Source organism: Crinia signifera, chromosome 3 (assembly GCF_055691185.1).
Source record: "Crinia signifera chromosome 3, ASM5569118v1, whole genome shotgun sequence".
Lineage (NCBI taxonomy): Eukaryota > Metazoa > Chordata > Amphibia > Anura > Myobatrachidae > Crinia > Crinia signifera.
Window position 1 is genome coordinate 184,550,331 of NC_139219.1, and position 16,120 is coordinate 184,566,450.

Genomic DNA, 16,120 nt, shown 5'->3' on the forward strand with positions numbered 1-16,120 from the left:
TATATTTGAAAGTTTCTATCATGTCCCCCCTTTCACTTATCTGCTCCAAAGTATACATATTAAGGTATTTTAGTCTTTCCTGGATATGTTTTGTGATGTTGGCCATGCACCATTTTAGTTGCCCTTCTTTGTACAGTCTCTAATGTATTTATATCCTTCTGGAGATATGGCCTCCAGAACTGAACACAGTACTCTAGATAAGGTCGTACCAATGACCTATACAGTGGCATTATTACTTCTTTCTTTCTACTGCTGATACCTCTCCCTATGCAACCAAGCATCTGACTTGCCTTCTTCATAGCTTTGTTACATTGCCTACCTGCCTTTTAAGTCCCCTGAAATAGTGACACCTAGATCCCTCTCTTCCTCAGTAGTTTCCATTATAGTGCCATTTATACTATATTGAGTCTTTGGATTTATGAGACCCAAGTGCATGATTTAGCATTTTTTGGCATTAAACTGTAGTTGCCATGCTCTTGACCATTCCTCTAATCTACCGATCTGTAGCTTACCTTTCTGATTTGCAGGTGCTTATGTAATTGGTATTGGACAACCTAGAAGCAAAAACAATACCTGTGCTTCATAGATTCCATCATCATGCTTATATTGCTTATGGCCAGTAGGAGCTGTCCAGTGTCATGTCTTATTCTACTCGATTGGTGTGTGCTTTGTAGGCTGGCTTCTGCAGCTCAGATGTATAGGGCTAAACTGTACCGTTTTGGCAACTTTTATGTGCAGTGTGCTTTTGTATGAGTGTAACTTGCTTGTACCCATGAGGACTTCTTTATGACATCACCATGTCCCCCAGTGATTCATGCGGAAAACAATAGTTTGTTAATTACCGGTAAAATATATCTTTCTCCGACTATATGGGGGACATTGGGTGCCCTTCCAGTGTATGTTTTGCGTTTTGTTGCTTTTTTGCTGCTCTTTCTGTAGTAGAGACATATTCTATCACTTTGTGGGAAGTGTTGTTTGCTTTTACTATACCATATGCTCTTGTCTTTTCTTGTGCTTGGTTAATGTTGATGGAGGTCAGATGGGGTAGAGAGGCACAGGCACCGGTTAAATTTAAGATTTATGGGGATATTCATGCAGCCAGGAGCTCGACAATCCACAGCCTTTCTTGGCAGAACAGGGCCGGACTGCTTCTAAAGTCGGGTGTGTTCTGCCCAGATCCCTGTTCAATGCTATCATGAAAGACCGCATTGAATAGGTCCCTGCCACTATTTCTCCCATCGGGAATAGCGGCGGGGGATGGAATACCCCCCTTAATGTGCCAGGCTCCACATACTACAGTCTATACCACAATGTTCCTGTGAAATCGGAGAGGGTTTTTATAACCCTAAGTATCTGTACTTGGATATAACTATGTAATTTAGCAGATAATGCATCATTTTATTCCTGCACTATAATGCCATGTAATAAGACATGTTGTTGATCCTTATACACTACAAAATCTAACAATATGCACTTTCATTTATGACCGAATACAGCAGCATGTTGAGATGGTGGAGACCGTTTTTGTTTCTATTAACCGTAACATGTATATACCCAATGTTACCATATTTTACTAAGGATATTCTAGCTTAATTATCATGTCCATTATTTCACAGGTATTTGTTGACCAACTTTCACCGGCTGACATGGAGTTCATTGCAAATTCACTTTTTCCTTCCTTGGGCGACACTGTCATTTCTAAAATGGTTGCATTTAATAACCAGGTATAGTAGTTATTTATCTGTGGTTAAAGTTTTATTTTTTTGTTTTGATGATTCCAATTATGTGCTGATTGATTACATTTTTCTGGATTTGAAGTGGAATTGTGGAATTTCTGAAGAATATATTAACATGATTTATTAATTTAGTCGTCTAGAGCGTTTACAGTTAACAAAGGCTAAATATGTTTTGCTATAGTGCAGTGGTTCCCTACCTCGGTCCTTAAGTACCCCTAACAGTTCACGTTTTCCAGATCTCCGCATAGAACCGCAAGTGAAATAATTAGCTCCAACTGTGGATCTTTAAAATGTAATATTATACCCCTTTCAGACCGAAAACAAAGTTACCGGGTGAAGCAGTTCTACCCAGTAATTTTGTGAATAACACTGGTCCTTTTTCTGTGTGAAAGGGCACACTCAGGTCATAAATCCCGTGTCTCTGACCCTGGAATTGACCAGGGTCGAGGACACTGGATTTATGACCCGGGTTGACCCTTTCACACAGAAGAAATAGCCGTATTACTCAGCAAATTGCCGGGTAGAAATTTCAACACCGTAATATTGTTCTTCTGTGTGAAGGGGGGTCAGGCTGCTCTCTGCTAAATGACCCGGCATGAAATTCTGTGTAATTGCAGTGATTTTCAGACTTTTCTGTCTGAAAGGGGTTTTAATAAGTTCACCTGCCAGGTTACTTGTAAAACATGAACTGTTGGGGTTACTGGACAAGGTTGGGAATCACTGCTATAGTGGGATCTGCAAATTTTAAAATGTATGGTCTGTACAATTCTTTTCTAGATTGATTTGGAAGTAATGAGTGAAAGAAAATGGGGCCAAAAAGGAGGACCATGGGAGTTTAACCTGCGGGATGTGTTTCGCTGGTGTCAACTTATGCTGAATGATCAGTCACCAGGAAGTTATGATCCATCACAGCATGTTTTTCTAATTTATGGAGAGCGTTTGCGAACTAAAGAAGACCAGCAAAAGGTTAGTTTGTGTGGCTGTATGAAAAGCCCTAATCTTAATTGCCGTACACACTAGATCAGGCATGGCCAAACTATGGCCCTCCAGCTGTTGGTAAACTACACATCCCAGCATGCCTTGCTATAGTTTTAGCAATCCCTGATAGCAAAACTGTGGCAAGGCATGATGGGATTTGTAGTTTCACAACAGCTGGGCCGTACCTGCACTAGATGTTATTTTAAACACATTTTGCAGATGACATGTTCTGACAAATTCTTAAAATACAAACAGTGGTGAGAGCTGCTCAATCAAAGTAGTAGTACTCTCCATGTGCTGCAAGGGAGGGGATTTAACCCCCAGCACACCAAAAAGGGCATTAGTAATAAGATTTGAAAAACCAACATAATAGAGGGTCATTCAGAGATCTTAGTTACATATATTTTGCAAAAGATATGATAAGCTTCTGGGCCTCGTCAAGGCTTCTCTGATTCCGGAAGTCCTACACTGCATGATAACAGTACCCATTCTGGGCCATATAATTGTCTATTGTAAGGCTACATGATAACAGCACTTACCAAGATATCTAAGTTGAGAGCCAGCCTATCAGGAGTTACCCCTAAATCCTCCTTGTGGCACTACAGGAAATGCAGGTCCCAACAAATGCATATACAAACAGTGGTGAGATTCTTAAAATAGTCCACAGTGCAAAAACAGCATTGCTTGCGATTTGCGCTCCCGCAGGTCGCTAGTGACTTATCCTGTCATCTGCACATAAAGCTCAGGTAGGGGGATGTCACTAGCGATCTCAGGCAGGCAAATGCAGCTTGGCCCGTAGATCACACCCCTGATTTAAACCAGATTCCTTATTGTAACACATTTAGATAAAGCTTCACTTTAGTCTAGAATTGAGGTTTTGGGAGTTTTTAGAAGGATAGGGACTTATTTTATTCATTTTTACAATCAGGTGTGTATATTTATGTATGGCACACTAAAGGTGTGGCCATACACATGCAGATTTATCTGCAGATCTGGCTGGTTGGAACAAAAACATGGTTATGGATGAGAGCAAATGACAATTGACCATTTGCTTGGAAATGCTGGAAAACTGACAAATTGTTATTCATCCATTACCAGGTTTTTTGTTCCAACCAGCCAGATCTGGAGATAAATCTTACTAGTGTATGGGCACCATAACAGGATTGCTTTATGGCAATTTTTTATTTATTTTTATGAAAAGGTCCAGTCTTCCCATTATGCCTGACGGTACTGTTATCAGCGCATCTAACTATTGTTTGTTTTATTATTTTAGCTCATTTCTGTATATGAAGAAGTGTTTGGTGAGGAGTGTACCCCTTACCTAGGAACACGACAATTTCACATCACACCTCAAAATGTGCAGGTAAATCAGAAGTTACCGTAATGCTTAATTCTAAATAAATGATCGCTGAAAAAGATCTGTAGGATGTAACAGACTTTATTCTTGGTCGTTGATAAGTGAGGAGCATCTCTTTGGGGGTGAAGGTTTAGACAACCCTCTCGTAAATGCAGCTAATTTTATTTGTTCTGTACCAGATAGTGACATAGAAGCCACGGATTGTGCAGCTGTTCTTAATTCCTTGCCGTTATGCCCAAAACCAGAAATCTTTAGATCCAAATGTACTCCAAGAGGTGCCTTGGCTTCACAGCTATTCAGTTACACATGTACTTATTCAAAGCCAAATATTTACATAACATCCAGTATTGGGGATGCTGCAATACCATGGGTTGTAGATGGCACTCTTTCAAAAGCAGGCTTTTTCTGCAAACTAAATTTCTCTTTGGCTTACTGTACCTTCTGACCCCTACATCCCAGATTGCAACTTACTACAGGTTCTTTTAGCTGTGTAACACTAGAAATCCAGTCTGCAGTGGCTGGATCTGGCCACACCACTGTGCGTGACATGTACTCGCTCTCCTCCCCTCTCCTCCCTCCCTCTCCCTCCCTCTCCTCTCCTCTCCTCCTCCCAGCTATGTGTGACCCGGCCCTTACAGCTATAAAGTACAAGCCAATCAGCACTTAACTGTCAAGTTACGGGCTGTGTTTCAAAAGTGACAGGAGCAGATTTGTATTTGTCTCTCTACTTTCTTTCTCCAAGTCTTTGTACATAGACCCCTACATATTTAGGTATGCTTTATAGGTAAGGGGTGTGGTACAATTCACAGACCATGTCTAGGTAGATAGTCAATAGGTCAATCCCAAAAAGTCAACACTGTAAAAAGGTACAAACAAGCCAAAGTTCGACGTGTGTTTTTCACTTTTTTTTTTGTTTCATTGTCTACCCCTGAGCACATTGTCCCCCAATTAGTGTACCACATTTGCTTGCCATGCTTCACGACAGGCACTTGGCACACTATACTGTTCCCAATCAGCGGCCATGTGGATGGTAGTCCAAAACATGAAGAAAAATAAAAACCTCATGTCAACCTTCTTGTCTTAATTTTGACCATGTTAACAATATGTATGTCTACCATATAGTGTTGACTTATTGATTGATAAACTTGGCATTATCTATGAGCCATCTGAATACCATAGGTAACCTAATTGGAATGTTTTATTTCTGGTATGACCTGTATATGTCTGTGTACGCTTACATAGCTGTAAGAATAACTCAGCTGTATGTACAACTCTGTGCCTGATGCATCAAGGTTCTTATTGGGCATTGCTGTATGTATTGGTGCAACCTCGGTCTATAATATGCCAAGTTGCTCTCCAGAGTACCAACAATGCGCTATCCCATAGCTCGCTGGCATTTCTAATTAAATAGCTACATGTTTAAAAGTCATGCTAGTAATTTTACTTGTGCGGTAATTACTGTGGCAAATTGACTTCACTGGCCTCAAGTGCTAAATCAATAAGGTGTAGCATGAGTATCACAGCAACAAATTACACCTACCGTAAAGAAGTTGCCCTGGCAAAGATCACGCCTAGTCTCAGTTTCATTCCATATATTTCAGCTAGTAGGCCAAATGAATGAAGGGTTAATTGTGCTTCTGCAGTGCTATGTGGAAATTACATACTTTTCTTAAAAGTACTAATTATATAGGTTAGTACTATTTTTTTATTTTTGTAATATAGTACACTTTGCTTGTGGCTTTTTTTCCCCTTTGGTGTCATTGTTCCCTTTTTTCCTATGGATGTGTAGTTTTAGTTTATAGAACTGTTTAGAAACTGTTATTAGTCGTCTTAAATTATAATATTTTTTGTTTTGCTCAGGTTGGCTACTCAGTCCTTCCCCGTGGTGCGTGTTGTCCCTCAGCTCCACACAGACACCTGTCTCTCCTTCACCATTCCCTGCAATCACTCGAACCAGTAATGAAGTGTGTAGAAATGGGCTGGATGGTTATCCTTGTCGGACCTGCAGCTGTTGGAAAGACCAGCCTTATTCAGCTCTTGGCCGATCTAACCGGAAACAAGCTTAAAATCATGGCTATGAATAGTGCAATGGACACTACAGAGCTTCTTGGAGGATTTGAACAGGTGCTGTGTTTTATCTGTGGTTGGAATGACTTGCTTTATAGCTTTATATTTATTTTGTTTTACACAAAATTGCAAAGGTGTTAAATTCTACTTCCCCCTCCCCTCTTCCTTTGCAATGTATTAGGCTGACATTAACAGACCATGGCACCAGCTCCTTGGGCAGGTAGGGCACGCAGTGGTAACCCTGGTAAAGGACAGTCTGCTCGCTACGGATATATCTCCAGATGAGACTGAAATTTTATTCCGTTCCTGGAGCCATCTGAATCTTAATCAGCATTCTAGATCTGTGGTGAAAGGATGCCGAAGCATTACTACAGAAGTATTAAACAAGCTAGAGACTGTCCTTCTGCAAATTCAGAGACTGAATGCCAAGCTTAACTCCCTCTCAAACGCAGGTAAGGGGCCAAGTAGAAGGGTGATGCATATGGAAATTTCCTGCTGGCATTAGTTTAGTCAGCTACATATTTGTTAGTATAACAAACAAAGATTGTCTATGTATAGTATGTCCATTCAAATATGGGGAAAAAAACATAAAGGCAACTTCAATGTCAAAGAATTTTTGTTTTTTCACTGCCGCCGTCATTTCTTTGTAGCATAAAATGTACTTTTTTCCAGTGTGTAGATATACAGTGATATAAGCAAGCAGTCTGAGTTTTCCCTTATATTCTCTTATAGTTTCAAAGGTACTGAAGTCACTGCAAAAGATTGGTCTGTTTTCAAAGGCATCTGCTTTTGCAAAGCTAAACTATAAAGCAGACAGATATGTTAGGAATAAAAACTTTTTTAAATAGATTTACTTTTTTTATTTTGCACTAAGGGTTTTAAGCATAATGCTTCTCATGGAAGGAGCGCTTGGTTCTATGTTTTTAAAAAATAAGAGTTGTGCATGCCATTATTTATAAAAACATAAAAATGTATGGGTTATGTTTAAGAAAACCTTTTGCGGTTTGCAAATGTTTACAGCCCTTTTTAAGAGGTTTGGAATGGCATGCACAACTCTTATTTTTTTAAACCCTTAACCAAGCGCTCTATTTTTCCTTTCCGATTACCAATGTTATATTGAGCCGTTTAAACGCGCAGCTCGTACTCTTTTTTTTTTTTTTTTTTTTTTTTTTTCTCTTTTTGTACGAATCCCTATAATGCTTCTCATGTTTTTATATTATCAGAGTTTACGGCCATTGTGGAAGATTTACAGAGCTTTAAGGACCAGCTTCTTCACTCCATAGAGGGACAGAGCAGTGGGACATTTGAGTGGATGGATGGTATGCTGGTGCATGCTCTGCAGGCTGGTGACTGGTTACTGATGGACAATGCCAACTTTTGCAGGCAAGTTTTAAAAGAAAATATCTGACTGTCAATTATAAAGAAAGATTTCTGGGGACTAATCATATCTGATTATTGTGCAAAAGGCACTTGAGCTTTATATATGTGTGTAACATAAATATTTTTAAAAATGTATGTTTTTTTGGGGAGAGGGGCTAATGCAGAAAATTTTATATGAGCGATTTACATTGGTCATTGATGTTGTAAATCGCCGTGGCTGTTTGCACAGTGAACCTGCACATGCGCAATCTACCAACCATCAGAACGGAGACTAATTCGGAATTGTCCGAATGGACTACAATGACCCATTATATCTCTTATTGGACTGGAATACTCCACCACAGGTCGATTCTTCCTTTGCCAGGTTATCAAAATCTACCTGCGTTCTTATTCGGTTTTGGAATCAGTGGCCCATTTATGTATTAGACTTGTGGTTGAGAGGTGTCATGGTCAGACGTTATTTTCTAAACCTTGGTGGATTTCCTCCCTGACGCTTCTCCACCACACCATTTCCAAAATGTCAGGTACACGGCCTTGTTCGTCTATATTTAGTGATTGCTGTTGCAATATTTGTCCTTTCTTCTGATTCTAATACTCAATATATAATATAAATATATATTTACCCACAATTAGCATAAACCATTCTGTGATCATTAGGTAATACAGATTCCAGTCCATAATTTTGGCGGGAACTTTCCCTCACTCCATACATGCCCATAGCTGGGCAGTGACTGTCGTCACATGTGGGCTCAGGCATGTGCAATTAACTTGATTAGGTAAAAACCACAGAGCGGAACTACCCTCTGTGGTATTGTGTTTTGGATTAGGATAAAAGGAAACCAGCGAGCCTGGTTTTATGTATGTTTACCGTCTGTGATATCAAGAAGAATTGTACTGCTGTGAATATCTATCTGTATGTTGCTATATACCCCAAGCAATACCCGCAAATGGGAAGTTTTAAGATTTTTTTTAAACAATAACAGTCTTAGACCCAGCAGAATAAAAAATAATATTCCATTTCATGATTGTCCTGGAGTGAACCCCTTGTTTCCAGGCTCCGCGCTCTGCCATCTATAATGCAAAGCCTGGTCCATGGTGAGAGGCCAGTGGGAACCAGCCCACACCCAATCAGGAGGTGTGCCTGCAGCCGGTCTATGCAGCAGAATATTTTACCAATGTCAATTAAAGGAACCTGGTGGTGGCAGAAAAATGTGCCCACTGTTGATTGGGTGGAGTCAATAATAGGTGTTTACTTGCAGTAAGTGGGAATCCCCTCTTTGCCCAGGTCCAGTGGGATCAAACAGTGTGATCACTTGACGCAGACAGCAAGGCTCATCCATTCACAGCTACTTTATATTAAACCTAAAAGCCACAATTCGTACCGTAACACAAATCTGGAAAAATTACATTGGGTACAAAAGCAATAGTCAAAGGCCCTGAATGGTAAATTGCAAAGTTCATGGTGCTCCAAACGTTGGGTGCTTTTGAACACATGTAGGTGTATGTAGGCACATCTTTATATGGCCTATTGGTAGGGGATACACTGTATGCACCATACAGTATGTGAGATGCTGCTTAGTCTTGAAAGTACTAAAAATTAGTTTGCGATATTAAGAGGTAGCAAAAACAAATCCCCAAATTTCTATACCTACCTTATGCTAGGCATAATGAAACTAGCAAAGTAGTCTAGGTCCTTTAGAATATATTGTTTCGTTTTTCTGTGTGTACATTGATCTCATGATAGGTTTATTTTTGTTTTGCAGTTCATCTGTTCTAGATCGCCTCAATGCATTGCTTGAGCCTGGAGGTGTTCTTACCATTAGTGAGCGGGGCATAATTGATGGAAGCACTCCAACTATTATTCCTCACCCAAACTTCAGGTATGGCCTTTTCTTGATGTCTACAGTATATGCTACTTATTGAGACATCACATAAGTAAACTTAATAGGAATTATACATATATGTGATTTACCAGTCTTTGGGTTTCCTCCCAATAAAGGAATAAACTTTGTGTACTAATTATTTTTAAGTAAGTTCTAGTTTTGCACATCACCATATTTTACAAACATTCTGCTATTTGTTTAGTTCATTGAAATAGGTTTGATATATCTGTTTGATATTTTACAACACAGACTGTTTTTGTCAATGGATCCCTCCCATGGTGAAATCTCCAGAGCAATGCGGAACCGTGGTATTGAACTGTATATATCTGGGGAGTGTGATGGATTGGAGCTGGATTCTTTCGATATCAGGAAATTACTGCATGGTTTGGGCGTTATCGGAGATCATGTTTGTGAAGCCTTGATGGCAGTACACACAGAGATCAAAGAAACAATAATTGGTGAGCAGAAAATGACAGATGATGGGTCTTATATTAGTTTGGCACCATATGACAATAGCTTGCACGGTACTTATGTAGTATCTGGGCGTCCGATTTAGAAATCGGATCGCATCGCATGCGACCAAATCTTATGCGATGCGATGGTCAAGATTTTTCCATAGGATTCAATGTTAAAATGGTCTGAGTCCATTTTAACATAGAATTCAATGGGAAAAAGGGGTCTTTTTCCTTTCCCCACTATCCAAGTGGGCATGGAGTTGGATATAAACCTGTGGCGAGCGTAGCGAGCCACCGAGCCCGAAGCGTGGCGAGCGTAGCGAGCCCCGCGAGGGGACACAGAATACTTTTTAAGAAATATGCGTCCCCTCGCGGGGCTCGCTTCGCTCGCCACGCTTCGGGCACGGTGGCTCGCGCTCGCCACGCTATATAAAATCAACTCTATGCCCACTTGGATAGTGGGGAAATGAACAGGACCTTCTTAACATTGAATCCTATGCAAAATCGCATCGCATCTGATTGTATGCCTTAAGGTAAGGCATACAATCACAAAATCGGCAGCCCAGATACTACATAAGTACCGCTTGCACTTCATTTCTAAACACGAGGACGCTCAGAAATTGGTTGTTTCAAGTATGAGTTTTTACTAAAACAGCTTATAATATGTTTATTAAACACACATTGACAATTGCGTATTACTCTGCCTCTGAGCTTTGAAGTAGCATAAAATTGCATATTAAAATGGTTCTTTTAAAAAAAATTTATTTAAAGGAAATTAGTTTTCTTATTACGCTCCTTTTAATATGTGAACGTTATCTAGACTGGCTTTCTCCTTAGCTGATGTTTATTTCCAGGTTCCCCTTGCAGCTCTCTCTCTCATCTGCTCCATGCTGCTACACTGATATCCCAACAGCTGCAGAGAGGATGTCACTTGGAACAGGCTTTTCAAAGAGCCTGCAGAGAGGTGTTTATGTTCTCTCAGCACTCACTTGCAGCTCAGGGGGTGAGTTCTGTCATTAATTACTAATACATAAATACCATATAATTGTGTAGCAGATCTATCCTCCTACATGTTTGCTGCAGTCACGCCAAACAGGCCCTCCTGAAAGGCCGTCGCTTAAGAATCTTCTAATGTCGGGCTTCTTTTTTGTTGAAAACACCTCTAAGTTGCAACACTATATAGGGTGCACGAGGAGACGCTGATGATTAATTCGATATGACTTGTATATACATGTGCGACTGAGTTTCTGAATCTGTGTAGGAAGTGCTACAATGTAATAGCCACAGCTTTTTTCTGTTCTGGTTTGTAAACAGGCTCATAGTGTGATATGTGTCCTAGTCGCATTGTGTTGCAGCAAAAATACACACTCTCAGCAAAAGAAGATGTGTAACGTTAGTAGAGCTGCGCGGGCGCTCACTCACACCAGGCATCTCACGCTGCATGGCATATTGTATGTATGTATGTATGTATATATATATATGTATGTATGTATGTATATATATATATATATATATATATATATATATATATATATATATATATATATATATATATATATATATACACACACACACATCTGTACATTACTGCATTAAATAAAGTATATCACTACCTTAAGGTGCATACAGACGTTGAGATTTGTAGCGCGTTCTAATCGGCAATATTCCCAGATGCACTATTATTTATCAGCCAGTATATTTCCGATAGCTGATGTGCATTTTCTGGCAGCAGTGTTATTGGTTACGTTTACATTTCTGGTTGTAATCCTGTGCTTTGCCATGTTCATGCTCTCACCATTTAATGATAATTGCCCAGGTTGCATGAGTCAATGTTTTGTACAGGAAAAGCTTTCTCGTGCACAATAAAAAAGAAAAAAATAGTGCACTTTTATATTTGCTGACTCCCCTTTTGGTGCAGCACCCAGGCCTTCCATGGCTATAAGCGTGGTACCGTTTCAATTGGAGTCTGCCACGGTCTTTTGTGGGTGGTGGTGAATGGGTGAAATATAGTTAATGGGGACCCCAGTCCGTTTGGCAAGTTTAGTACATGTCCTTTTCCTTAGTTGGCAGCAACAGGTTGGTAAGTTACAGCCACGGCCTACCATACGTATTTGTGGGCTTTTTACAGAGATCACAGATCTGGTCTTGTAAAATAGCAGCTAAAGGAGGAAGTTACCTTCAGGGAGCTGCTCGTGTGAAGCTCCCACCCCTTTCAGTTCATGCTTTTTGGGGGTCTGATATACTTGCTTTAGATAACTACCAGAACATGTGTTTTCACTCAGGGGTCAAATCAGTCTCTGTTGATTTCTGGCGCTAGAATATATATATATATATATATATATATATATATATATATATATATATATATATATATATATATATATATATATATATATATATATATATATATATATATATATATATACACAAATGACCGCACTCTCACCCAGGGAAACAACAGTGGGGTGCCCATCCAAAAGTATAAGCCAAACGGCTAGTACTCAAAAATAGTCCAGGAATCCACATCTCCGATCACAAATAAAATATTGTGAAATCCAAATAAGTTAAGTAATGAAATAAAGAAACATCAGAATCCATAGAGGTAAAGGTGATATATATAGGGGGCTGTCATACAAATATATCACCTTTACCTCTATGGATTCTGATGTTTCTTTATTTCATTACTTAACTTATCTGGATTTCACAATATTTTATTTGTGATCGGAGAGTGCTCTCCTTTCTACACCCTGCGTGTGGATTCCTGGACTATATATATATATATATATGTATGTATGTATGTATGTATGTTTGTTTGTTTTTCTGCCCTTGGCTCAGATTCTTTCTTGCTCTGCCTGGGGTGGTCTTGTGTCCTCTGTGGGGAAAAACACAAAGCATGGTAGTAGGATTCATAGATATTGGTTACATATATTTGCAAATACATGGATAAGCCCCCGAGTCATATGTCAAGGCTTCTCTGAGTATCACTAGGGGTGAGGTGCGGCTCCCCAATAAATCAGCATAAGCCTGTCCCACATCGCAGACTGTTAAATAAACTTAAAAGCTTGGCAATGGATTCTAAGATAGTTGAATGGATAAGATCTTGGTTGCGGGACAGAAAACAGAGAGTTGTAGTAAACGGAGTACAAAGGAAGGAAAATGTACAGGGATCTGTACTTGGACCAGTGCTTTTTAATATCATTATTGGTGATATTGCAAATGGAATTGAGGGTAAAATGTGCCTTTTTGCAGATGACACAAAGGTATGCAACAGGGTAGGCACACCAGGAGGGGTAAAACAAATGATTGATGATCTAGGTAGATTTGAGGAATGGTCAAGAGCATGGCAACTACAGTTTAATGCCAAAAAATGCAAAAATCATGCACTTGGGTCTCAAAAATCCAAGACTAAATATAGTATCAATGGCGGTGCTTGTGGACTTTCACGGCACCGTGCAACTGTTTTCCCTTGCGGGGCTCGTTGCGCTTGCCCACGCTACAGGCTCGGTGGCTCGCCACGCTATCTAAAGTGAACTCCATGCCAACGTGGATAGTGGGGGTACAAACTATCCACATTGGCATGGAGTTTACAGCCACGCATGCTGGCGCTGTGAAACTACACAAGTACCTTAATGGCACTATAATGGAAACTACTGAGGAAGAGAGGGATCTAGGTGTCGCTATTTCAGGGGACTTAAAGGATGGTAGGCAATGCAACAAAGCATTAAAGAAGGCAAGTCAGATGCTTGGTTGCATAGGGATAGGTATCAGCAGTAGAAAGAAAGAAGGGTACTTCTTTACTTTCACGGCGCCAGCATGGGGACTCTGACGCGCGCCGCCATGCTGGCGCCGTGAAAGTACAGAAGTACCGAAAGAAGTAATAATGCCAGTGTATAGGTAATTGATACGACCTCATCTATAGTACTGTGTACAGTTCTGGAGGCCATATCTCCAGAAGGATATAAATACATTAGAGACTGTACAAAGAAGGGCAACTAAAATGGTGCATCAGGAAAGACTGATCTTAATATGTATACTTTGGAGCAGACAAGGGAAAGGGGGGACATGATAGAAACTTTCAAATATATCAAGGGTATTAACAAGTTACAGGTGGGAGAAATTCTTCACAGAACACGAGGACATGCACTGAAACTAGAGGGAGGAAGATTCAGGGGAAATTTGAGGTAGAATTACTTCACACAAAGAGTAGTAGATAAGTGGAATAGCCTTTCATCAGAGGAGGTAGAGGCAAATACAGTAGTACAATTTAAACATGCTTGGGATAGGCATATTGATATCCTTACACAAAAATAAGGATCAAATATGGTTTGAGGTAACATGTTTAAAAAAGTGGCAGACAAGATGGGCCAAGTGGTTCTTATCTGCCGTCAAATTCTAAGCCAGAAATCCCAGAGCACCACACCAGTGAAAAAAAGTGTTCACAATTATTAACACTATATATAAAAAAAAAAAAAATCTCTTTTTTTCACTGGTGTGGTGCTCTGGGATTTCTGGCTACCACTTTTTGTACTCACTGTAAAACCTTCACAAAACAAGCCACAAACAAGACACTCTTCCTTACAGTAGTTGGCGCTTCCAACATGAGGCTTTTTTTTTTTTTTTGTCTCCAAGTAAGGCTTTAACTATACGTACACACGAACTTCCAAGCCATGGGCATATAACTGATGGGGCAGATTTAACACATACTTATTCCTGTTATCACTCGTTATGAATCATAAATGGGTTTCCAGCAAATTAGCTTATTAGCTGGAGCATCATTTATCATATTGAGTGATTAACCAGAATATCACTACTTTAAATGTGCCCCATAGTTTGAATTCTTTGCTGTCCTTGGTATATTAAATTGGAAATATTTTCTTTAATTACTCTTTCCTAAAAATAGATTTGTCAGTGTCTTGTACAGTACCTGTTGTATGAATAATTTGATCATGATTATTTTTTGGACATTTTCAATAGATTAGACAATGGTGTACATTTTAGTTTAATTTTTAGAAATGTATGCAGAAATATTGCAAAAAACAATGTTTGTATAAATAACCTACACTGTATTTTGTCTTGTAGCAAGTGCAGGATATTGTTTGGAACCAGATTTGTACGCTGACACCCACCAATGGAGATTGCATGTTATCCCTTGGTTTGTGGCCTGACACAGTACCCTGTGCTCTTCTTTCTGCTGAAGACTCAGTCTTAGCTACTGTTTTCAGAGATGGACAAATTCTTGCTTATATACTCAACAGACACAGTCTACGGAAAAACAGGTAAAAAATGGAAATTTATTTTTAAATTATGTTTTTAAGCTTGCCTGTGCTACCTAAAGAAGCATTATGTGCATTCAATTTACAGATGTGTCCTTCTGCACTAATGGCCTGATTCAGGTTGACTTGCTAAGCAGTGTAATTTCGCTGCTTAGGGAGCCAACTAACGCCGCCCACTGGGCGAGCGAACGCCCGCCCCCTGCATGTACATTCCCAGCGCATTGCAAATGGATGTTCACAAGGCTGCGTACGGGGGTGAAATCATTTTATGGTTGCCAACCATTGAATGACTTTTCCCCTCTTCGCGAATTTGACAGTCTTGACTCACCTATATTTGCACTGCCCGGTCTGAGAATGGGGCAGACGGGTGATGGGTAGGCAGCTGATGCCCATCTGCATTCACATGGGGATACCCAGCGTTTTTCATGGGTACACCCAGTATACGTTGGCCATCCTCATGTATACACCCCCTGCCTACCTCGATTCCCCCCCCCCCCCCCCCCCCCCCTGCGATCACCTCAACAACTGTGCACGATGCTGAAGGCATCCGCTCAGTAACGCTACACATGCCATGCGCAAACATCAGTCCCTGGTACGAATACGCTGGTGACCGAACAGGTGAGTGACTCCCCAAGTGTTTTGCACTTTAATGCACCAGATGAATACATTTAGTTTGTTAGGCACTAGAGTATTCTGTAGTAATACTTTGTATGTATATAAGTGTGTATTTTACTATTTTTGGAGGTTTATTCAAAAAGTGAATTCCATAATGTTGTGTTGTTATTTTTTTTCCTCCACTTGAGTCTAAGGGGGGTATTCAATGTCGGGGTCACGGCAGTCGAGCTTGCTCGACCGCCGTCGCCCAGTCCCGTTCTCGGTCAGCTCGACCAAGAACACGCAGGCGGGATTCAATGTCCCGCCTGCCGGGGAGCGAAAAGGGGGCGTGGCCGCGAGTTGCGGCCGGGAAGAGGCGAGCTGCAGCCGGCAGCTA

The 16,120-nt window shown here is 40.3% G+C and overlaps 1 protein-coding gene across 2 annotated transcripts in view; it reads left to right on the plus strand.

Moving 5' to 3' along the window:
- Positions 1-16,120, plus strand: part of MDN1 (midasin AAA ATPase 1) — a 217,815-nt gene that overhangs the window by 94,096 nt on the left and 107,599 nt on the right. For both annotated transcript variants that reach the window (XM_083177044.1, XM_083177045.1), the window contains exons 39-48: positions 1,617-1,724; positions 2,514-2,702; positions 3,988-4,077; positions 5,932-6,195; positions 6,320-6,590; positions 7,362-7,521; positions 9,282-9,398; positions 9,651-9,859; positions 10,711-10,859; positions 14,936-15,132. In XM_083177044.1, the coding sequence (XP_083033170.1) occupies positions 1,617-1,724; positions 2,514-2,702; positions 3,988-4,077; positions 5,932-6,195; positions 6,320-6,590; positions 7,362-7,521; positions 9,282-9,398; positions 9,651-9,859; positions 10,711-10,859; positions 14,936-15,132 (1,754 nt within the window). The remainder of the gene's footprint in view (positions 1-1,616; positions 1,725-2,513; positions 2,703-3,987; positions 4,078-5,931; positions 6,196-6,319; positions 6,591-7,361; positions 7,522-9,281; positions 9,399-9,650; positions 9,860-10,710; positions 10,860-14,935; positions 15,133-16,120) is intronic.